Source organism: Phoenix dactylifera, chromosome 17 (assembly GCF_009389715.1).
Source record: "Phoenix dactylifera cultivar Barhee BC4 chromosome 17, palm_55x_up_171113_PBpolish2nd_filt_p, whole genome shotgun sequence".
In the NCBI taxonomy this organism is placed as follows: domain Eukaryota; kingdom Viridiplantae; phylum Streptophyta; class Magnoliopsida; order Arecales; family Arecaceae; genus Phoenix; species Phoenix dactylifera.
The window spans coordinates 5,348,178-5,373,839 of record NC_052408.1 but is presented as its reverse complement, the minus strand read 5'-3'; the positions used below and the strand labels follow the sequence as shown (position 1 = coordinate 5,373,839).

General features: G+C 39.1%; 1 protein-coding gene across 1 annotated transcript in view; it reads right to left on the bottom strand.

Moving 5' to 3' along the window:
- The window catches only part of LOC103721166 (polycomb group protein EMF2B-like), a 41,743-nt gene extending 16,698 nt beyond the window's left edge, over positions 1 to 25,045 (bottom strand). The window contains exons 1-6 of the mRNA XM_039114799.1: positions 24,773 to 25,045; positions 17,101 to 17,268; positions 16,918 to 16,973; positions 6,520 to 6,634; positions 6,193 to 6,352; positions 1,012 to 1,151 (exon numbers count right to left, since the gene is read on the bottom strand). Coding sequence (XP_038970727.1) covers positions 1,012 to 1,151; positions 6,193 to 6,352; positions 6,520 to 6,634; positions 16,918 to 16,973; positions 17,101 to 17,226 — 597 coding nt within the window. The 5' untranslated portion in view covers positions 17,227 to 17,268; positions 24,773 to 25,045. The remainder of the gene's footprint in view (positions 1 to 1,011; positions 1,152 to 6,192; positions 6,353 to 6,519; positions 6,635 to 16,917; positions 16,974 to 17,100; positions 17,269 to 24,772) is intronic.
- Positions 25,046 to 25,662: the final 617 nt, after the last annotated feature.

The following is a 25,662-nucleotide window of genomic DNA, read 5'->3' as shown; positions in this document are numbered from 1 at the left end:
TATGTCACTATGGCTCCATACCATGCGGCACATCAATACTGGCACTTTGTGGTATGCTACAGTAGAGCCAGTTGAATTGGTATTTAAGACCTTGGCATGAACAGTCAAATTTTTACTGCTTGAAGGCAGATAATAAAATGAGACAATCTGGATATTAACTCTCAGAAAAAAAAGGCTTTGGCTAATCCAATTTCCTTTACAGAAATGCAAAGTGCTGTAAAAGACCTGAAGAAACAAGTAAATGATGTTGCATAGAAGATCATTTAACTGCTGCAGCATGTATCCACATCACAGTATAAAGTATATTAAATGTAAGAACAGTTTTAACAATTTAAAACAGACTCTAATTTACATCAATAAATGTCTAATCAAAACATAATTTAGGTCGAATCCACGTTACTGAAATAAGTTCTACTCTATTACCTGGTCATAGGAACCCTTTTTTTTATTTTATGTTTTATACCATATGCAGCTTTCTAGCTTGTATGTGCAAATTTCAGACATCACATAAATAGAGAAAGAAAATAAATATATAAACACCCATCATTTTCTGCACATTAATTTGATATAATTTTATTATGAGCATGAACTTCTATAAGGTTCATAAATATATGAGCCTTGAATCCTACTCAGTTTATCTGCATAAGCATATAGTGAGAATGCAATTCCTGGAGTAGGTATTCTGCATAATTAACATCATGGATTCATGGGAATGAATTATTTAAGCATTATCAACTCCATGACCTTATTAGAAGTAATTATGGAAAATATTTGGGGGACTACATGGGACAGCTGATGCGGCATACCATTTTCATCAGTATGACAATAGGTTGAGTTATACAAGACATTATTCTTGGAAATCCAGATGATGTCATGTTGATGAACAAAAAGTGATGGCTTGTCAAATGTCCCATGAACTTGTCCCATTAGCAGAATCCATAAAGGACTAACAGTATAACTAAAAAGTGAGATCAATATGAAATATCGTCTCAGTAGTAAGACATACCATACCTCCGAAACGCCAGGGTGCAAATTAACAGTTGAAAGCATCTCAGTTTGATGCCCCACACTCAAGGCCGCACAATTTTCCGATGATGAACAAAATGAATCAATCGGTATTTTGCCCCAAAGGCAATTTCCTGCAAGTTCAGCTAGCAGAAGAAAAAGGGGTGAAACATTATAGGAATCTGGACGTGTCTACTAGGAATGCCATTTTGAATTAACAATCAAGAAAAAATGAACAAAGACATGTTTTTTGTGTATGAGAAGAAACGTAACAATTTTGCAGCCCAAAAATAACTCATGTTCGGAAACAAAGTGTTCCAAGCATGAAACTTTAAAGTGAGTACAAAACAAAAAGGAAAAGAGAAGCTAAAGAAGGGGCAATAGAAAGAAAACATCAGCAAAGCACAAATCAAGAGTAAGCTACCATACCTATCCTACAACATCATACTTGTCTTATCATCTTTATTTAATGCTTTCACAAGCAAAATGATGCACGCTAATATCAGAGGCAAGGACCCAAGTGTCAATCTATAGTGAACATCATACCATATCCTAAAACATATATCATATTCACAAGTAATATGCTTGGGACTAGGGTGCATGCCACTATACCTTCCCCACCAACCCATTGCTTCAGATTAACTTCTATAAATCACTTTGATATCCATGATATATTTCCTATATGAAGCAATATTTGTCGGTACCTTAATCTACAAACTAAATGTGATAACAGAGCAAACTTGCCATTCTTTCCAAGTTAAAAACTAATGTTACTTGGGGATTTCTTTGAAGTGATTTGGAACTGCAACTGTTATAAATTTGTTATCTAAACTGTCCGTAATTTTTCCCATCGGATCACATTAGATGTTAACTTTCATAGCCATTCCTTCTCTCTCCTGGTAACCCAATAGCCTTTCCATATGATCTGGCCTCATCTCACAGGATAAAAGCCGCATGTTCTATGAGATCTAAAAATCTCTCTTTTCTTGCACAGAATCCACCTGCTACCTTAAACTAACTCTATAACTTGTCAAAGATCCTACCCAGCTCGGATCACATTAGGTGTTAACTTTCATAGCCTTTCTTTCTCTCTCCTGGTAACCTAGTAGCCTTTCCATATGATCCGGCCTAATCTCACAGGATAAAAGCCGCGTGTTCTATGAGATCTAAAAATTTCTCTCTTTTCTTGCACAGAATCCGCCTACTCCCTTAAACTAACTCTATAACTTGTCGAAGATCCTACCCAGCCCCTCCCCAGGACAAACACAATAACACCCACCTCACCTCAAAGAATCTCTCCTCCATCTCGTGTCTTTTTCACTCTCTGATACCTTGAGATCACTGATCTCAAGGCAACTATCTTCTTTTTTCTTTTTTGCTAAAAACGGTAGTATCATACCAAACGTGTACGAATACAGCCAAGACTCAAGAGCGTCAAAATACAAAGCATCTCGAAGAGCACTAGGCAACTCCGCTTCACCCACCCATAGGTGTCCTCCCGAATGGTCAGCAACAAAAGAAGCCACCCATTCGGCCGCCCCGTTGGCCTCCCGATAAACATGCTTCGCCTGAATGACCAGCTCGTCCCGAACCATGGCCCGGATATCTCTCAGTAACGGATGGTAATCGCCGATCCCTCCGGAGGTCCGCAGAATCTACCCAATGATCGTCACAGAGTCGCCCTCCAAAAGGACCATCCTCGCCTGCAAGGCATGCCGCACATAGCACAGACCAGACCAAGACGCTCTCAACTCCGCCGCGGGCACCAAAGTATCAAACAACTGACAACCCCAGCAACAATTACCCTGGAGTCTGGGCCTTTGATCACAATGCCCGCACCTCCCCTCGCGCCGCCCTACAGGATGCAACCGTCGAAATTAACCTTGAGGAAGCTCGAGGGTGGGGGCTTTCAGGTGAAAAACACCGTACGAGGCGCTCTACGAGCAGAGGTAGAGCCCTAAATATCCCGAGCTATCAAAGGTCTATCCGAGTGGTCTACCCAGGAGGCCTCCATAGCTAGCAGCCTCGCCCTCTCCACCACCACCCCCGGAGGGGGATAAGACTCTCCGAACGTCCATGTGTTCCTCGCGAGCCATATCAAGTAGGTAGTATAGGTCACCCGTACCGCCTCGGGTCTAGACTATGAGGCACCCGCTGAACATCTCAGAGTCTCCAGAAAGGATGTTGCATGGCACCAGAACTCCATGGAAAACCCTGCTCACCTCCAGATCTTCTAGCCCGGTGCCACTGGAAAATAGCATGATCAAGTGACTCATCTGTCAGACATAGGGCACTGGGGGTGAATGTCCATGCCCCTCTCAAACAGTTGAAGCCTCGTCGGAAGTTTACCCCAAGCGACCTTCCAAAGGAATAAGGCCACCCTGGGGTGCAACCCAAACCGTCAAATCCAATCGAGGTCCACCACTCGCTGCTCGCCGCCTTGGACAACATCACGAACATCAGCCACCCTGACTATAGATCTACAAGACGTGCTCCAAACTCGCAGGGGTGCTCCAGAATGGGGATCGCCCGAATCCTCTCTACAAGTGGCTCACCGAACAGCTGTCCGATCCGGCAGGTGTCCCACCCCCCTCCACCGAGAAGGAGCAGATCACACACGGAGTCCCCGCCCCACCTCAACACTGACTAAGGTCGGCCATCGCCTCAGCGGGATCTCATCCACCCATGCATCCTCCACCACATCTACTCGTTGGCCATCACCTATCAGCCACCTACCTCGCGACATAACCATGGGCACATATCTGCAAATCTCGCGCCATATCGGTGAGGCCCTCCGCCCCCCATCTAGAAGCACGCTACTCTCAACAAAACCGTACCGGGCGACCATGGTCCGACTCCAAAGGCACTGCGGCTTTAAGATGACTCTAGCTGCATGCCGAGCAATCAATGCCTCCCTTCTAATCAGCAAAGACTGGATGCCCAGTCCCCCTGCCCTAGTGGTTTGGCAAACTGACTCCCAATCCACCAAGTGCACTCCATGGCAGTTATCTATATAAGTCACTATCTTGTGAGCAAAAATGAGAGAGAGATATTGGGGATCTTGGATATTGACAGAAATAGAATCCCATGCACGAGAGAGTGAGAGAGAGACTTTAGATCATGCTGAAGATCTAGGTGGATTCTATCCGGCAAGATGAGGCAAGCTTATATGGAAAGACTACCAAGTGACCTGGTGAGAAAAGAAAAGTTGTAAAGATTAACATCTAAATAGGATACAATAGCTAAAGCTGGCATGGATAACAACTCTATAATGGTGGCATAGTGTTCCCAGTTCTATCTAATTGAATCAAGGGTTTCTAACTGCATATTCAAAGTTAAAAATAGAAACTGAAGAAGCCTTTCCATGAAAGCATTACAAGTCTAGGTTCTCGAGGGTCCCTGATAAGGGCATGGAGATTATTGCAAAATGCAAAGAATCCTTAGATGCTCCAAATGGACATGAAATTCATGGGCGATCATTAATCAAGATCAAAAGAAATTCTGTCTCTGCCAATCATATCAACAGGCTTTTCACTCAAGGGTATTCTTCTCTATAAACCATAATTTGGTCACAATGGACTTAATGTATAGTATATTCATTATATAATTATTTTTATTTACTATATAGTAAATACGATCAAGTTGAGTCATAATCTAATCGATCTAACCAAAAACTGAGCCCAAACTAATTGATAGGTCAATAATGTGATCGAGTTACATTCAGATATTTGATTTTGACCATAGCCTTGCTTAACCAGTTCAGGCTAGGATCAAATCCAATCTATTGACAAGCCTAAATCCAGCCCTATTGATGCCCCATGGCATTCATTTTATTTAACTTAAAGATATAATCAGTAATTAGCAAGGTTTTAGAAATTAGTATGTTTGATACAGACAAGTCCTTCGGAATTAAAAGTAAAAGCAATTGCAAACATTAAATGAAAATCACAGGTAACAGGCTAATGGCTTGATGCAGCTCGGTTGGAGATTCTAGTATGGAATTTGGTTGGAATAATAAAGATAACTTTCAGAGCTGATTTGGTCTGATTTTTACTCTATGACAATAAAAATGGAAAAATAGACTAGTTGAAGGGTGAGAGCAAAGAGAAGAGAGTATAAGAGAGAATGTAAGAAATTAAAGAGAAATCTAGATAGAGATGAGGAGATAAAAAAGTTAAAAACTTAAAATAACCAAAGAGGAAAAGGACATCAATCTGCTCAACTCAACCTTCATCACCAAAACTTAATATATACTGTTTCTTTTCCTTTTAAGCTAAAGATACCAATGATTCTACTGAATATGACTCTTCAACTGACCAGGACACTTATAAATTTTCCCTATACTTTCCTAGCAAAAACGACAACAGTAAACCTTCCTAAAAATGTTTATAACTTCATAAGATCCCAAATAAAAAGCCATCAAAAATCTTTCCAAGTCACAACCAGACATTACAAATCCAACCTAGGCCAAAGTAGGACCTGTAGAATTCAGATGATACTCCTATTCAAAATGTCCCCAAAACTCACTATAAAGTTAGCCCTAAAATTAGGTATTGAAATCCTTGGAAAATAGAATTTCTTAATATTCTCCTAAAAGACTTGGGCATAAGATTGTTAGGACTCAATAAAAATCAAATTAGCTGAAAATAAAGCTAAAATTAAAATAGCTACAATTTATACCTAATTACATCACATCCCTTCTTCATTAAGTCCTTTTCTTTTTATCACCTTTATCATTCCCTTTCTCAAGTATATTACATGAAGCCCTCATCACGACTTTGTAATTAGGTAAACAGATTCAAATATAACATTATATGGGGAGTGAATAGCTAACATGGCAATTTAAAACTATATATATATATATATGTCAATTTTTCAAGTTACATAAACAATTATATATGGTATAATTATTTGCCATATCCACGGCATATATTATTGTTTAATAAACCATACCCTAATTAGTCATGCAACTAATGTTTTCTTATTCGGAAAAGAAGAGAGTTCCTTACGCCTTACGGTCTATTGGTTGAAAATTTTTACCAGAAGCACCTTTTGGCTCCCCTAGAGAAATTTAACATGAAGTCATGAAAACTATTTATAAGTCTATTAAATTAACACAAACATATCATTCAAATAAAAATGAGTGATTATTAGATCAATAAGACAATCATGAAATACAGTCTATACCATTTCTGACAAGGATGATGTTCAGAATTCGAATTCTGGTGTCGGTTGCTAGTTTCTTGATCTCAGGTATAACAAATGTTGCTTCCACTTGATCTTTCTTTCCAAATTCACTGAAAGAAGTAACCACGCCAGTTTGACTGATTTGGTATATTGCATATGTCTGGTGTCCATCACATCACAAGATACAGTAATCATTCTATAGAACATTAAAATAAAAAAAGACTTGCTGCATAAAGAGATTAGTCTTGAGCAATCAGAGAAGCACTTTGATAAACACATTTTATCTTTACCGACTCAATTGATGTGTCCACTTGGGTGATCGTATACCTGTGTAACAGTAACGTCAGCAAAAGGTCTTCCCAACAAGACATGGAGCGGAAACACATCTTTTGAATGTACCACCACATTTTTGGCCCTAGAAAGTGATACCGTGATCCGAATCCTACATGATCAAAGCAATTAAAATCTATGATGATTTTTATCAGCCAGTGCATGAAATATTCAGCCTTTGGCACATTCTGGAAGTTAAGAAAAACTCAAAACATCAACACCTTGTGGAAATCAATAAAATCAACATCCTTAACTATGGGAATACCAAGCGCATGAAGAAGCTCAAAATCCCAGAAAATGCAGACAAGATGGAGGGGGAAGATAACTATCATCATGAAATAGAAGGCAGATTTATGCCACTAAGTACATAAGGAACACTATTTGTGGCTCTGCCTATGGCAATAATTTATTAAAAAAATATTAAATAGAGATTCCATAAACACCCAATGAAAATCATATGTTAGGCCCAGGAAAGATAATATATGTATTGATACTCAAGACACTACATAAAACTATGTCCATAAAGAAGAAATATCTATTACTTTAATTGAATCAGTAGAACGTAAGCTAAATACATGTCATGAAGGAACAAACCTTCTCTCTCATCAATTCGTGATTAGCTATCAGAGTCTAAGAAACCAGGACATGTTGTTGTGTAATATATATATGCATCAACGCATCCCAGCAAGATATAGTTCTCTATATTTTAGAAAGTTATGTGCCAATCAAGGTCTGCTGAACCAGCCCGAACCGGCCGATTCAGCGTGTACCGTACCGATACCGGACCCAACCGGTACGGTTCAACTGTGAAAAACGGTTCCAGCCCTATAGGGGCCAAAACCGGCCAATTTTTGCTATGTACTAATGCGAACCGGGCCGGTCGCATCGGCCCAAGCGCGGCTTCCCCGTGCACCCATGCCCAGGGCAGCGCGCCCGCACGTGGGCATGAGCTAGGAACCGCGCTCATGCGCTGCTCCCTAGGAGCGGTCCCCCGAGCTAGGAACTGCGCTTGCGTGGGGTCCCCTGCGCTGAGAACACGTTCGCATGCGGTTCCCCGCGCGGGGCAACACGCCCGCGCGAGAAAGAGCGTCCGCGTGGGGCAGCCCGCGTGGGCCATTTAATGCCACAGAGTGGTATTTAACCCGCAGACACGCTTTTTTTTTTTTGCGTCCGCACGTGTCTGCTCTATTGCCCGGTTTAGAACCGGTACCATACTGGTACCGGTGCCCACCGGTATGTCAGTACAATCGGTACGGCGGACTTTACTGCCAATATATCAATCAACTTAGTACTAGTGGCGCAGGATAGAGAGAGAAGAAGAAGCAAAGGGGAGAGTAGAGAAGGAGAAGAAGGCAGGCTGAGAGAGAAAGGAGATATCTCAATAATTCAATCTATATCGTCAGTTGACATAGCAATGGGTTTATATAAACAACCCAGAACCCTAATAAGAGTTCGCATAAAAATAAAATACTAGAGTCCACATAAAATTCTAATTCTAGAGTCTACAAAATTCTAGTTCCTAATAAAAATATTTTTTAAAATTTTCTAATAAAATAAAATTTCATAATTTCTATATTTGTGCCTAACACAAGTGCACCTAGATTTCTTAATAATGGACAATCCTCCATTAACTAGTCTACTGACTCAACATTGTAGCAAATTGACAATGAAAGTACGATAAACAACAATGAATAGCAATATCCATCAAAAAAGATGGCATTTATTTGCTAAAATGCTAAAAAATGCTATTCTAACTTTGGTTTTGATTGGTCTTGACGAGTTTCGGATTTTGGCAGTTTCACTGGTTGAACAATTTCCATATTAACTATGGAGTTTTGGTTTATAAAGGAAACTTAAAAAAAAAAAAAACAGGAGGCAGTCAAAAGACCATGATATTATGGAGTATTTTGCGTGATTTAAGATCTTTGCTCGTATACGTTCTACAGTCTTAAGCTGAAACCAGTACATATAGTGCATAAGAAAATTCACATCTACTAAGGAGTTCTATTTAGAGCAAATATTTTTATTTATTTACTAAGGAGTTGTATTAAGGGCAAATATTTTATTTACTTACTGAAGTTTAAATGTTCAAAATTCATTATATCTAATAACTATGAAGCTTTTACCACCCAATAAATAGATGCTTTATTTATCATTTTGAATAATTTTTTTAAAATATCTTGACTTTGGGATCCCCTTCTCATTTTTTAGAAGTTATGTAGACTTTCAAATGAATGCATATAGTATATATAATAAAGCATTTATACTAATGTTATATAGAAAACATGCTTGTTATTGTTTTAAAAGTTTCTTTTATTCAGTTGTTAGAACTAGCTTTAGACTTGTCTCAAATTTAATCACTAAAGTATTGTAATAAAGCCTTTTACAAAGGCCTCGGTGCACTAAGAAAAAGATGCATTTCCTTTGAACTTCTTAAAATCAAACTCCCGAATGTTTCCAAATTCCTAAGAAAATTGCAAACCAAAAAGTTTAATCTCCGGAGAAAACTTCTCAGGGTTAAAATTTATCATCCATATATATAACTTCTTTTTTGAACTAATGTAGTAATAAAAATGAACAAGACTGGAACTATCTAGGTAAATATGCTTAATTGAATGAAGTAATGGATTCCAAATTGTACTAGATACCAAAATGTTGAATAAACATAGCGTCTATGGTTAGTTTTGGCTGAAACAGGTGAAACCAACACTGGACTAAAACCTGTTGGTTTTGACCACAACTGCCAAAACTGACCAAAACCATGTTTTCGGGATTTGTTCAGCTTAGTTTTGGCCTAAACAAATCAGTTCCACCCCCCTGTTTGATACAAATAATTTGAAATTGTAGTTTTGCAGAGTAATACATGTCTCTGTAATAATGAAATTTTGATGTTAATTTTAGATTTGGGTTGGTATAATGTGATTGAGATGATTACTATTCAAAGAGTAATGTGTTTTCATGATTTTCTAACAATATGATGTGTTTATCATTATGGTACAACACTACGACCCATACAAAAGGGTTTAGAATGAGCATGGGCTAGTAAAAGAAAGTATGGGCTTGTTAAAGATGAGACTACAAAGGGTTTCTAACAACATGAGACTACAAAGTATGGGCTGGTTAAAGAAAATCGATAATTTTCTTAGAGGCCGGTCCAGGAGCAAAACGGCACCGGATCAGCATGGGATCCGGTACCGCGGGTTGGTTTTTGGAAAACCGACCGGTACAGCTCCTATACCAGTTGGTACCGACTGGTACCGCTCGGTACCGGTCATGTACTGGTGACATACCGGTGCATACCGGTCGGTTCGCACCGGTACGTAGCTTTTTTTTTTGTGGTAAAGCACAGCGCCGCGGGCTGTGGTTCAAAAAAAAGAAGTGGCCGGCCACTTCTTTTACTGTGGCCAAAAGGCCACAGTAAAATTTAAAAGTGGCCGACAACGGCCACTTCTTTTAAATTTTTTGTGGCCGAAAGGTCACGCGTTGTGGCCCTTTCGGCCACAATTCGTCATAGCGCGTGGCCGAATCACCGAATGGCGACAGAAAGAGCCACCTTTTTAATTTTTTTGTGGCCGAAAGGCCACGAGCTGTGGCCCTTTTGGCCACATCCCAACCAAAGTGCGTGGCCGAATCCCAGCCAAAGTGCGTGGCCGAAATGGCCAAAACGGCGACAGACTGTTTAAAAAAAGAAACCTCCCCCCAGACGCAGGTCGTGCAGTTCACTCTCGTTCGGCTATAAAAACCGAATGAGAGCCTCAGGCCCTCAGCTATCCAACATAAATGAAGTGGCCTCTAAGTCTCTGAGGGGTAACCAAAGAATGACAAATTTAAGAGATAGCCCACAAATTGAGGAGCAGGTCCTTCCCAAAAAATCAAGCGGAGACTATTTAAGGTGTGATTTCTTTCTCCTATTTTATTTCTTTAATTTTGTTAATAAGTTGCTTAAAAAAAGTAGTTTAGAAATTGCCAAAAAAAAGAAAATCATGCCAAAATTTACTATTTTGGCTTAATTTTTTGATACGTTATAAATTTATGGTAGAAATGGAGCTATCAAGAAAAACCAACCCCACAAAGCATAATTTTAGCTGGTCTTATGGGCGAAGAGTCGGGGAGCGGCACCAGTTTCAGTGCATCTATTGCGACAAGATCATCAAGGGAGAAGAGGGAAGCAGGTTGAAGCAACACTTAGCCAAAAATTCCGGTGAGGTTGTTACGTGCCCGAATTGCCCAGGCGAGATCCGTGTGCTAATGAGGCAGAATCTCGCTCAGGTCAAAGAAGCGAAAGAGAGGACTTCCAAGAAGAGAGCGGAGGTGGATCGCTGAGCGGCAGAGCCACCTTCCTATCACTCTAGGGAGCCAGAGGAGGTTGAGGATCTAAATGAGGAGGCAGAGATCCAGGCTGCCATGTAGACAAGCCTGGATGATCAGTGGCAGCAGGAGGTGGCTAGGCATAGGGCTTGATTTGGGCGCTCTGCCTACAAGTCGGATGGCAGTTCCGGAAGCACCAGGCAAGATCCAGAGTTCATGAGGACAACCTCAGTCAGGAAGGGCGTCGGCAGAGAACGTGGCCAAATTGCATCTATGCTGGGTGGTTTTGGTAGCCGAAAGAAGTCGTCTAGAGGGATTCCACCAGGAGCGACAATCCATGATGTAGATCTGCATGCTTTCTTCAGCAGAGATTCAAGGCAGCAGATGATAGACTCAATGTGGATGAAGGATAAGAAGAAAACTATACAGCGAGCTGTTGCATCCTGGTTCCACTTTAGCCACATCCCAGCGAATGTAGCAGACACACGTACTACAGGTCTGCCATTTCCGTCATACAAGCTGTCGGTCCCGGTGTAGTTCCTCCAGGCCCGAAGGATATCTACGGTGAGCTTCTAGACAACAATAAGGAGCTGGAGAAATGGATTGACTCCTTCAAGAGCAAGTGGCCCATATATGGACTAACCATCATGTGCGATGGTTGGACCGGTCCGACCAGATGGAGCATCAACTTTCTGACATATTGTGATATGAAGACCTTCTTCCACAAATCGATTGATGCTTCGGCCTATGTGCATAACATCTCGTACATCCTAAAACTTATAGAGGATATGATTGATCTGGTAAGAGAGGAGAATGTCGTGCAGGTCGTTACTGATAATGGACCGCAATATAAGGCCGTCGTAAAGATCTTGATGGAGCGGCGACCACATATTTTCTGGACCCCATTGCTGCAATTGTATCGATCTCATGCTGATGGACATTGAAAAGATCCGTAGGGTGCAGCAAACGGTGAAGACAGCCCAACGCATTACCAAGTATATTTATAACCATACCTGGGTCCTTTCACTGATGAGAAAGTATGCAGGAGGAGAGATTTGAGACCAGGAGTCACACGGTTTGCTACCAACTTCATTGCACTTGATAGCATTCTCGAGAAGAGAGGAGCCCTGCGTCAGATATTTGTCAGTCCCGAGTGAAATAATAGTAGATATTCTTTTGCCGGCACTGAAGGAAGCAAGATAGAAGACTTGGTGACGAGACAGTTGTTCTGGCAGCAGGCCGCTGCAATAGTCAATGCTATCAAACCATTATATGAAGTGCCGCGGGCCGTGAATAACGAGATGTACCCCCAAATGGGGTTTCTGTATCACATGATGGGCAAGACAAAGGCTCAGATTATGAAGGCAGATCCAGCCCATGGTCAGTCGTACATCAACATCATTGAGCGACAGTGGAGAGCGCAAATGGGTAGAAAATTGCATCTAGCAGGTAAATAAGAACATTGACAATTATAGTGATAGATGTACTTGTATAATTATGCTAAGATAGTCTCGTATATGTGCAGCATACTATCTAAATCCCTGGTTTCAGTACGACGTAGATAGAATTGGTATGGATGAGGCACTTATGGAGGCTTTGCATAATGTTATTTACAAGATGGAGCATGATCCAGAAACTGCAGCCCTATGTCTGGAAGAAGTAACTATGATTTAGTAATTACCAGCATGTGTAAGTATACCAGCATCTTCAATTATTAACACGATAGAACACACTTCTTTTTCACAAAGCAAAATATTTAGAGAAGGCACCTACAGTTTTGGACAACAAGCGGCTGTCGTCAGCAAGCAGAGTATGAATCTAGGTACGTCACACATCAGAAAGACATTCGCCTGGTGTTACTTGGTTATTAATATGGCACTATCATATATGTAATTTTTATAAATATTTTTGCAGCTGAATGGTGGGTGTATTTTGGCAAATCCGCCAGAAATCTAAAACGGATAGCTATCCGGATCCTCTTTCAAACAGTCTCTTCTAGTGGTTGTGAGCGCAACTGGTCCACCTTCGCCCTAATTCACAGTAAATAGGGAAACCGTTTGACATAACAGCGCCTCAACGACCTTGTTTATGTGCACTACAATCTACGGTTGAGGCTAAAGAACATTTAGGAGAAAGTGGAGCTCAAGTATGCAGATCCGATCTACGGGACCTTCACCGATGATGACGATGATCCACTGCTCGGCTGGCTTGTGGGCCAGCAGCAAAAGCCCGAGCTTGACGAGCCAGGATCGCCTCCATGACCAGCCAGCTTCATAGCCACCAAGGCTAGGATCGATCCAGAGCAATGAGCTGAGCACAATATTCCACGCGCTCCCAAAGCTAATCAGCCGCAGGCACAGGAGAGCCAGTCACCACATGATTGGTACGAAACACCCTCTCAGAGAGCTAATCGAGAAATGCTCAACAGAGGAAGGCGACATAGCCAGGCAGCGAGGGCCAGAAAAGAAAAACAAAGAGTCCCAATGGAGAGTGTCAAGGAGGAGACTTGGACCAGCAGCAATAAAGGTTCTGGTGGTGATGGATCTTCTAGCCATGAAGGGAGCGGAGGACGGTATGGTACTTATGAGACACAGCCGAAGGGTGGTCTTCATTTCACCGGTGAGTCCAATTTATGGGTGCTACACAGGATACGAACCACGATCGACCATCTGATAGAGTCCGTGAGAATATCATTGGATATAGAAAACGGGCTCCTCGAGGTCGTTCAGGAAGATAGGATACAGCTGCAGATGAGCTCACATATGGATATAGATTCTATTATCCACAGCCGAAGGGTGGTCTTCATTTCACCGGTGAGTCCCAATTTATGGGTGCTACACAGGATACGGACCACGATCGACCATCTGATAGAGTCCGTGAGAATATCATTGGATATAGAAGACGGGCTCCTCGAGGTCGTTCAGAAAGACAGGATACAGCTGCAGATGAGCTCACATATGGATATAGATTCTATTATCCACAACCTCAGCCTGACGAATATGGATATGGTGAATCGGATTTTGCTTTCGCCATATTCGGATGGGCCCCTACACAGTTAGAAGACACCTCTCAGACCCAGAGCGTGAGCAAGAGATCCGACAGTTCTTCTAATCTGGCGCGCGTTCCTTCTGATTGGGTTGATCTGCCTCCTCCTGACTATACTTATGATCTGGATATCTGCGAGAGCCATCAGCACTCATCCCGATTTTAGATATCCGAGAATGCTTTAAATGTATGTAAATGATTGTATCTTAATTTGAAGATATTTTATGTGTATTATTTTATCATTTGTATCATTTTGAACGGAGGAAGTAATAAGATTCATCATCTATGTTTCAACTTTCAACCCTAAACCTAAATATAGGTTTTTATCATATGTTTCAACTTTCGTCTGGCCCGCCACCGGTATGTCGACCGATACCAATACGGCGGACCTTGGTTATGATTAACTTCTAGCACTATAATATATCTTAACTCCTCCATTTTAGAAAGATGGAAAGTACTTTTCTATCCAAGTTGTCATTGGCCTCTGTGTCTCTTCTTCTAACTCCACCATGTATTTGAGATCCAGTCTTCTGTAAGGCCATCTTTGCCTGCAATAGAAATGTCCAAACCTTCTCCAGTAATTTTTCCTCACTCTATCCTTCATAACCCCCCTCCTAACTTCCTTCTTTTTGGTAATAGCACCAGTGGTAGCTTCTTTTAAATGTACTCTTTTTTGACTCTAGCCCACTTACAACTTAAAGTTTGAAGCACCAATACATAGAATAATGTACCATACAATAACTACCAGATTATAGAAAAGTAGTACGTATCTTGAAGTATTGAATGCACAACCAGATCAATCAATTAAGTGGTAGATCATGATGCCGTGCACCAAAGGACTATCACTTCTCTAGCTGGGCCACAATATACAGGATTAAGAGATTGGATTGTGCCAGATATTTACAGGAAGTATAAAGTATGAACATATCTGTCCATGTGGCTCCATAATGGTCAAAGTCAGTGGGTGCTCCAACAGAAGACAGAGATACAGAGACTGGCATGGACTAATTCCTTTTGTGTTAAACGATGGCACATGATTGGCACAGCACAACACATGATGGTAGCATCAGATGGTGCCACGCTGTAAAAGACACAAGTTCAACATATGGGAGCAGAGACAACAACATTTGGCTTGTCCAATCCTAAAAGGCTGATAGCATGAATTCGACCAGTTGAACAAGAAAAAAGAGGTTAATGGCAAGTTAAGTATATTTTTCAAAATTTTGTTGTAATTCTCAGATTCATTGCTAACATTGTTTTCATGGATTCATAAGCCTTAAGTTGTAGAGCTGTTTTGAGTCCATAATCTGTATATGGTGATGTAGGGGATTATAATATGGAAAATCTACACCCAAAAGCTTCAAATCTAAAAACTCAATTTTAAAGCATTCTCGACAATCAACTTCCCTTCTAATGTTGAATATATAAAAGCCTATAAGAAGAATTCATGCAAAATCCTAGTGTAAACAAAAAAAAATTAATCAACCTGAGGATTTGGAAAGAAATATAAAATCTGAGTATTTATCTAGATTTAATCCCGAAGCTTTAGAAGTTGATTGTGACACAAAAAAGACGAACACTAGACTAAACTCTATATAGATTTAAATTTTATATCACTAGCATAACTGCAATTTCTGGTAGTTCCAACAAGTTCTCAAAGAATGGAGAGAAAAGAGCCATAGGTTTTAGGCCTTCAGAAATCCCCAGAATATCATTTAGGCCTTGTTTGGTACCTCAATAATTTTAACCAGAATATTTGAATCACTTTATTTGAAAAGGTACTTATTCCTCATTAACCAGGTAAACTATCCAGCCCCTCCCCATCTAGCCCCCTCCCCTCCCTCTCCCCCAAAATAAATAAATAATAATAATAATAATGATAATTTTAAGGTGGTTAAAGCCAAATAGGTACAAGGTACTTTCCATTTTTTTCTGGAATCCCAAAAGTACCCTCATTGCTGAGTTGCCCAAAAAGTTCTTTGGCTAAACAAACCTAGATAAAACTAAAAAGGTGGACTTTATCAGGTTTATTCAGATTTATTCAGGAAACCAACAGAGCCTTATTGACCCTAATTAATTTCCCTGAGCTGGGTTTTAGAAATCAATTTGACCCAACAGAAACCAAATCTGGGCTGAAAACCAACTTGAGGCTAAAATCCAGCTTATCGAATGAATTCTGATTCCAATGATTACCAACCCATAGGAAAACTTGTACGGTTCTGGATGTGGCACTGCTGCTCCAATTCCAATCTTCAAATTCTTCATGGCAGAATTTCCACATGTATTTCATTCAACTGCAATATGTTTAAGACAAACTGCTTTTCGTTGTTGTCAGTGATTCTTGGCTGAAAACTTGGGCCAACTGGTTTGCTTAAAAACAACTTAACCAAAATTATTGAATATGTTCTCCAAATGACGTTCAAATATTTCTTAACACCCTGACCGTCAGGCAGCAACGATTTTAACAGACTTCTTTCCAATCAAAGATGGACCATTGTGTAGATAATCATGTGTCATATAAAAAGGTCAGAGGTATCCATATATCATAAACAATAAAGCTAGCCTCTTCTTATTAAGATAATACTCTAGCCTGCTCAGTAAAGGTGTATGAGAAAACAAATTGTTGCAGAAAGATAAGTGCAGCAATAACAGAAAATAAAAAACAACAGCATTCCAGAAAGGAAATAATATATAACTTGCATTCTCTATCAAATATCATCCTGAAGTATACATTCCTGATGCTCATAAAGTCAATCATACCAAGTTTTAGGGTGCAAACATTTTATAATATGTATATCAAACAAGTAGCCGATTGTTAGAAGTAGCATATTTTTATTTCTTAGGAATCAATTGAATTAAAACACAGATCTGGTGTTGAGCCAAAATCTACCCAGCATGGTAGTTGCTGGACAGGGAAAAAACATACAATGATGCATAAGTTTAAGAAATACTCCATATAGAAAGCAAGATCAAGCCAGATAACAAAGGGAAGTATTGACAGCAAAAAAAAAAAATAATAACAAGCATATGACAGAACAAAACCTCCGTTGGTGCTTTGCCCGTATCTTGTATTGCAAGCATCTCTGAAGAAATGATGGCTGCAGCATTATCAACAAAGTTAAAAACTTTAGAACTAGCTCTACATTCAGAATGAATATTCTGTGCATAGACATGATAAGAGTCAAATGGTACAGCAGTTCATTTAACTATGCTTAAGGAACTTACATTTTTGGAGGCTCTTTTTTGAAGAATATTGTAGAATTCAACCGGTTTGCAATAAACTGAAAGACTTTCTTCACCTGCAACTTGTTCATCGGCAGTCAAACAAACCTGAGACTGCTGGTGGCACATCTTATCTGCAGTCTAGAATGGCTGCAACCACAACCAAAATTCCTGCATGTGAATAAAATCAACATGCCATGATGGTCCATTCTTCCATTGGTATAGGACACAGACTTTAGTTAGAAAATAAAATTCAAAGAATTTGAACAAAAATTAACAAATCTATAAGGTGAGATTTCTTTAAGAAACTATTACAATTAATACAGCACAACTAGAGACGGTGTTTAGGGTGCAAACTTGCTTAATTTCTTAAGCTGTCACAGATAAACCCAGCATTCTAGATACAGAGAGACCCAAAATAAATTTTCACGGAATTCCAAACTTGACCAAGTACGCTGAGGGGTCATCACCGAGGGCAACATTCACCTACTTCTTTCCAGCTGCAGCTAATTCTGTAGTACTAATGATTCTATAAGAAACTTCCAGCATACAATTTAGAAATTGCCTTATTTCTCCCAGTATGAGGAAAAAAGTATACATAATTATAAAGTATAAGAATGCAAAAGGAGAAGATAATTTTAAAAATGACAAGGCTAAAAATGATCCTGCATTTTTCTTTACAGAAAATGTATCAATTGGTATTAACAAACTGAAAAAGCTATTCCAATGACTTTTATCTGTCAAAGGAAGATAGAGAAATATAGATTCTAAAATATTACATAATTTGAACATTTTCAGTAATCTACTGTCCAGAAAAGAAAAGTATTAATTGGTATTAACAAACTGAAAAAAGCTATTTCAAAGACTTTTACCTGTCAAAGGAACATAGAGAATGTGGATTCTAAAAATATTACATAATGAACATCGATGACCTACTTTCAATAATTTTTTATGAGTCTTTGTAATCTATATGACAAGGGAAACTTGAGGAGCAAATTTTCCAGTGAAAACAAGATTTTGCTATACAATTAAACTAGATGTACAAGTAAGAAAGTCACACAAGGACAAGCAATCAATTATTGGGTCAAAACTACAGAAGATTGAAAAATACACACAGAGACACTATGAGACCAAGATTGAAGCACATAATGAAGCAAGTAAAATAGGATGATCCATATCCATCGTACAGTGAAGTTTTCAACCAAATGATAGTGTTGTTAGAATGAAGCAAGCAAGGGGCGAGGTCCGTCTCTTCCTACATAATTTTTGAGTGCACAATACAAGATAAATAGGTAAAAGCAATAGAATGAAGTGGAAGAGTAAAGAATAGGGATCTGTGAAAGCATAAATTACAAAGAAAAAGAAAAAAAGAATAACTAGAGGATTGCCTAGGAAAGTCAGCACCCTAAGGCTCTCAATCCATGATTACTGTCGACAACTATAATTCACAAGGGATGCTCGACCATAATCTAAAATCAGCACCAGGCTCCTCTTTCTTGGTATGAGTTAGAACCATAGGATTTGCATGGAGTCTGCACCACAATAATACCATAACCAACTTTGTGAATGCAAAAGATTGGAGCATATAAGGTATTTATAATGTTCCAATTGACTAGTTAATCCTGTCATCAATCAGTGGTTTCCTAGTTTCCAAGGAATCTGACACTAACTATGGTGCAATCAGAAGCTTCTAACAAATATACAGGTGCCTTTAGTTCACTCCTAGATCTTAAAGAACTTAAATACAATAATTTAGGATCTGAGACAATTTAACTGGCAGTCAGTTCAATCTGATGGCAATGTTTCTGCATAGCTGAACTAACTTTGCAATTTGAATTTAGATAAGGTGTAGATACGTGTGTTTTAACTTTTTTCCTTGAGGTCCTTCTTTTCTGTTACATTTGCTGATGCCTTATATGCCATGCCAAGAGGTCAAATATGAAATATCTATTATTTTCTTGTATAAGTTTTTGCTGACTAGGTCAGATATTCTGAAAAATCTTGTGACTTTTGTGCTCTCTTTCAGGGTTGGCTCATTTAATGTATTTTAAGTAGGATTATTTTATATAGATAGATCCTAATTAAGTCTAGGTTGGCCTAGGAAAAGGTTTATTCATCAGAATTATGTTTTAAAGTGACAATGACAACTTTCTACATCACAAATTTTGCTATTCTCAGAAAATGTTTGGAATTATTTTAATCAAGTTTAGAGACAGTGGAGAGAAGATTTATAGAAAGTAATTTCAAACTTTTTGTCTAGATATCACTTGTGGTTTTATCTTTGATTTGGGTGAACGATTTTCCCACTTTGGTCATGGATTTCAACCTACTTGTTTCAGCTGATAACCAGAAAATTTCTGATTTTCAATTGCTGTCTGAAGATCCAAGAGGGAATTTAAAATATATAAAAAAAAGAATTAGATAGTAACAACTGGAGGTTCGATCATTTAAGGTCAGACATAAATCAGGATACAACCTGTTATAAGCAAGTTAGTTGTGCTTCTAGCCCTTGCATTACGACAACCTTCAAAACATGCTCTCAGTTTAACATTCAACACCCTTATAGTCAATTTCACATATCAAAGATGAATAAATCTCCTTTCACTTGCACAGGGTACAGAATGCTAGTTAAACCACGATATCCTACTCCACACATATGTCAAATTCAAAATGATAAATGTTTGGTTCGCCAATTAATCAAACTTTATACTTCTTTAAACAAATAATCCTTAGAGTTAAAAACCTCAGCCAATGTAGAGATCCTGGACTATAGAGTTTCTTTCTCACAAGTCACAACTTACATGACCAAATAGCATTTGAGCCTAGCTTCTTAGCTCTTTTTCCTATGGATAAATGAAATTGTTTTCAAAGTGAAATTGAAAGAAACAAGGATGGATGGATGGATAAATCATAAACACACACATACACAGAGTTGGTCTAACAATCCCAAACTGTGCGGTACACCTCGTGCCGTATTGATCTCGCCAAGAATTGGGATGAAACAGCCTTCCCATTTGGTCCCATGGCTGAACCGGGCTGAACTGAATTTTGACCAGTTTCAAGCGGTCCCAGGGCCGAACCTTCCCTCTCATATATATATGCTCTCCCTCGATCCCAAACCTAGCGATCCACTCCTCCTTGCCTCTATCTCTTTGTCGCACAAAGAGGTCTCGAGGGCAAGCATACTGCCCCCATTGATCACCTCGAACCTCGTCCAGCCCTCACTGTCATTCTACCTCCACTCTCCAAACTCAAGTGCCTCTGCCTTCGCTGCATCTTCGACCACTTCAACCACAATGGCGATGGTGAGATCACCGGCTGAGCTCTACCAGGCCGTCAATCGCCTTAGACTTAGCACCAAGGTCGCCTCCACCTTTGCTGCCTATAGCCGCCTCAATGTCGTTGACCTCACCTTAGACAACTTCCAAGGCCTCCATCATGCCCTTGATAATAGCCTCTTCAGCAACAACACCCCCCCCCCACCCCCCCCCCCCCCCCCCCTCCCCCCCCCCCCGCGCGCGGGCGCTAGCGGCATGGCTGCCAAAGAGGACATGCAAGAGGCCTTCAACCGGGTTGCCGAAGAGGAAATGAGGGAGTTAAGCAAGGAGCTTTAGGTGCTACTAGTACCTAACCAATATATTAGCATGGTCCAATGTACCGTGTCTTGGTGTGGCACCATGCTGGTACCATACTAACCCAATACCACATCTACACTAGCCATCAATCACGGTACTAGTACCACAATCTTGTATATGCAAAGATACATGCAAAGATACATACATAAGTTGTTTCATGAAGGAATAACATATTTGACAGTATACTTAATGTTTTTTTCCTGAATTTGTGTTTCATGATTAATTTTTTGATTAGTAGAGTTGAATAGATGGTTATCGAACTAATCAAAATATGCTAGCCCTCGGCTAGATTCAAAATTAGGGTTGATTAAATAACAAATAGAGCAAGCAAAATATAAGCTTGAAAATAATTTCAAACCAAGCTTGATCAACCCCAGTTTGGTTACACCCTTATCCATGAGTCTAGAAAATGAGCATGGCCTAGACCAAGTCAAGTCATGGGTTGACTTAGCTCATTTCTAGCCATATGTAGCATAGATTTCTTCTCTAGTTGAAGGTGGAACTGAATGAAAAAAATAACCCTCATCAGTGGAAGGCATGTGGATATGATCATGCAGCATGTGTAATGCAATCGAACCACTAGCAAAATGGTGAATAGGAAAGAGTGCTGATATTTTCCAAAGAAAGAAAGAAAAATAGTTGCTAAATTGGGTGATCACAGACATGTTTACTTACATGAATTGCGTGTCTAACTCTAGTTACCTTTGAACTGGCAGCCTATTGGACTTCATGATTGTAAAACTTACAACAAGGAGAAATCCCTTCCTTCACTTTAAACCTCCTTGCACCGTATGAAATGCTCTTGATGCTATTCCCAATGTACAATGCTCATGTTCTATTGCAATGAGGATAGCAAGGAGTTGAATATGAGGCATGATCCTTGGCTCCTTGCCTTCATTATAAGACAATAAGAGGCACCTTCCTCCACATTAAAAAGTGAAAAGGAGAAAGATAAAACATGAACAGAGTGAAGAGTATTTCACAAGGGAGTCGGTCTAAATTGAAGTCATAGGGGTTTTCCCCATCATGAGGGTATTTATAACTATACAGTCTAGGTTGCCAATGCATGGATGATTATCATTTGTATTTAAATAGAGTTGGGCATGTGTAATTTGTATAAGAGAGAACATGTAGGTTATCTCACAATTCAACACTTCTCTTATTTGTGAGAAAAATTCAGCATTGCTCTCCTTTATGTCCAAGCACCACTAGTTGAGCAACTGCACCTAACATGCATTGCACATGCTCTTTTTCTCAGGTTTAGTGTCTTTTTTCTTCTTCATTCCACCTTCAACCAAGGAAGAATTCTATTTTTCATAGCACTACAAATGGGTTGTGTCCATTCCTGACTTGTCTCAATCCTTACCTACTTAATCTCTGTCCAATCTGATTTTTACCCATGATAGGGGTGTGACCAAGTCAAGTTTAATCAAGACTGGATTTGATCATGCTTGGCTTGAATCAATTTCAAACCCAAAACTCAAGATTAAGTTTGGCTTGTTTATTATTTGGTCAAGCCTTATAAAGCATAATTTCAAATTGAGCTAAAAAAGGGCATAGTTTAATCGACATGATAACCTTAAGTTAAGCTAAAACTTGTTTGAACTTGTATCGAGCTTGGCTCAAGATTAATTTAGGTTGCATTTGGTTGTGAAATAAATTTTGGGAGATTAAGGAAAAGTTATCCAGGTACTGTAAATTGGATAGGACTTACTTCATGGGATAAGAGCTTTTTGGTATCCGGTTGGAGGGATAAGCGCAGGGGGTAAGGACAAGGGAAAAAATCTACTTAATGTGCATCTGATATTGCAATGATGTAGGTTTATCACAAAGACAAATTGCCTTTCCATTTTTTGTGGTGGATAAGGGCATTACAGTAATTGGATGGGTAATATGGTAATTGGGAGGAATAAGTTTCCACTCAATTCCATGAGCTAAGCCTATATAAGCCTAGGGCCAAAATTGGCTTATGATGGAAGTCGGAGAGATATCCCTAGAATGATATGAGTGGGGAATAAGCCTATTCCGCGGTGCCAAAATGCTGCTTGGCAGAATAAGTGGGGTAGGTGGGGGATGTCCCCCACTTATTCTCAATGAAACACTAATCATGAATCATAAATCATAAAAAACATATATATGTATAATCAAAGATTACCTAGATTCTAGTTTAGATGATCCACTAATGAAGGACATAATCATGAATCATAAATGCAAAAAAAAAAAAAGTTTATAAGCAAATATGTTATTACTCCATGAAATAATGTATTTGTATACATACATATATATGTATATATGTCTATGTGTGTACACATATGTAGGCTAATGCACATGCAGAAGAAACAATGGAATTGAAAATTATAATTATCAGAACTTAATTATCAAATTATATTAGTACATAACTAGAGGCATTCGTATTAGAATTTTAGTTTTGAAAATAAAGATATACATTATGTATTTTTTATATTTTATAAGGTTGAGCTACTCCAAGTATTAGATAGTTGCAAATATAATACAATTATATAATTATTGCATTATAATTCATGATAGATTTTTTTTTTTTGGAGTTATATTAGAACAAACAATTGAAGTTTGCCCCAATCTACACAAAAGCAGTTATTTTCCAAACGGCATAACCTTTTCCAAAAAATCAAAACTCGATGATCTTGGACTTGTTGGAAAGGCCTCCTTGACGAGGTTTGCTATATCAAGACATATCACCCAGTATTGAGTGTTCCCTATCATATTGGAAAGGCACTAATACAGTATGTGGGCACAATTCGACACTATATTGGGACATGGTATAGCTGTTGTCTCACCTCCAGCAGCATGCCATGCGTACGGGGGCATGTATCATACTGACGAGCACCATATTGGTAAGATATCAATAAGGTGCCCATCAATATATAGCCAACCTTGCTGTTTGATATTTAGAACTAATACTTCATGAGCTCCAGTGAAATTTCAATGGTTCTTGGGTCAAAAAGGAGTCAAAAGCCGTGACTATAATTTAGTGATGTTTTTCTTCCAATATTTAGGAAGGCATAACTTTTCCAAGAATATTTGCTTTTGATTATCCTTGACTTGTTGAAAGGACTCTCCGCGATCTACAATTGATCTCATGGCCCTTGATGAAATTCTAATATTTTCTAACTCAAAAGGTGGCGAGAAGCTATGGCCATAAATATAAGTTAGTGACAATTTTCTTTTGAGATTGTAGTCATATTAGAAGTCCATCAGAGAGTAGTTTAAATGGCCAATATTCCTTCAATTTGATTCAAAACCAAGATTGCTTCTCCATAAAAATTTTCTTCATGCTTATACATGTGCAAGCGTATTACACCATATTTCATGCCTTATCAAGCCAAACCTGATTAAATAAGATATCTTGCAGGTTTGACACGAAATAGTTTCAGAATTTATAGGAAAATAAGAACAATACCGGCAAACATGTGGTTTATTATTATTATTTTTTTTAAAGGCTGGAATGAGCAAATGATAGGCGCAAAGACCTTTGCACAACTAAGGGGAAAAGTGATTGGTCCTCCGGTCAAATATTAAAATTGAAGGTTGATCTAGCCAGCCAAATAAACATTTTGCATAAAGTGCTAAAACAAGCAACCAGCAACCTTTGAACCGAAAACCCAAGAGAAAATGATGAAAAAAAAATAGAATAGCTTGAGCCAATGAGCATGAACCTACAAGACTTGTACTCCACCTGAACCTATCAACGGTCCCATAAATCCCATTGTTACCTTAAATTTGTCCCAAAATCCTTCCACTTAATCGTAGGTACTGCTTCCAAAATCCCATATTTCTGCATTCACGAGCAACGGAGCTCCAATCAAAAGAACGAGACGCGAGATATGAAATTCAACAAATCAACCCTGATAAACCATAAAATCCAGCGCAACCAAGAAGAAGAACAGACCAAGAAATTTTGAACAGAGAAAGATCCTTGCATTGAAATCATAGCTCCCATCCAATCCAAAAACAACTAAAAACATAATCTTTTCCACGATATTTTGGGAGAAGAAAAGGACCTTGAAGCGCTTCTCGTTTTAAACAAAAACAAGACCTTGTCGTCGTAAAGAACGGAAGACAATCCCGAATGGGGGAAGAAGAGAATAGAAGGGATTCTTCCGGCTTCCCACACGGCCATCCGCGTCGCTGAGCCCCAGCCCGGCATCTCCGTTCCATCTCCGGTCCGGCGAAGGGATGGATACCTCGCTGTCTCACCAAGCCAACGCTCCGGCGATGACAGCGTTCCGTTGCCGCCGAGGCGAGGAACGTGAGGAAGTTGATGTCCGGGTATACACCCGCTACTCCGGTGGGGTTAAAAAAATAAATACGAACACATTTTAAAGAATATAAAATATAAAAAAATAAATTGTAAATTTTTAAACATAAATTATTAAATAAGAGATAATATGTCGTACAATAAAAATAGATCGGACAACATCCAATTTTTATATCTGACTTTGTTTAGATATGAATAAAAATTTAAGTATCTAATAAATATCGGTATTTGTATCTATATTCATAAAAAAAATTAGATATTGATATAAATAGACAACTATCTGATCCGTATTTTGATTTCCGACTTATATTTGTAAAGAACCTCTAGCTAGAGGTAGCTACCTCCGTTGGGGACCTCTCATTTCTTGCACTTGATCTCAGACAACTTGCAGTCAGACCCTTGAGCTCTTTCTTAAGAAGTTTAAGCGACCTACCTAGACACCAACCTCCAAGTAGTGACTATTAGAAATATTTTGTCTAGAAATTGTTATATTTTTATTTTATAGAAGTGTTATAAAGGAATAATCTACTAGAATAAAATCAAAAGAGCTTATCTGGATCGAGGCATGTAATATACCCTGCCCTAAAAACGTGATTCGCCCTCGGTCTGTGGCGATCTCGTCTCCAAGGTACA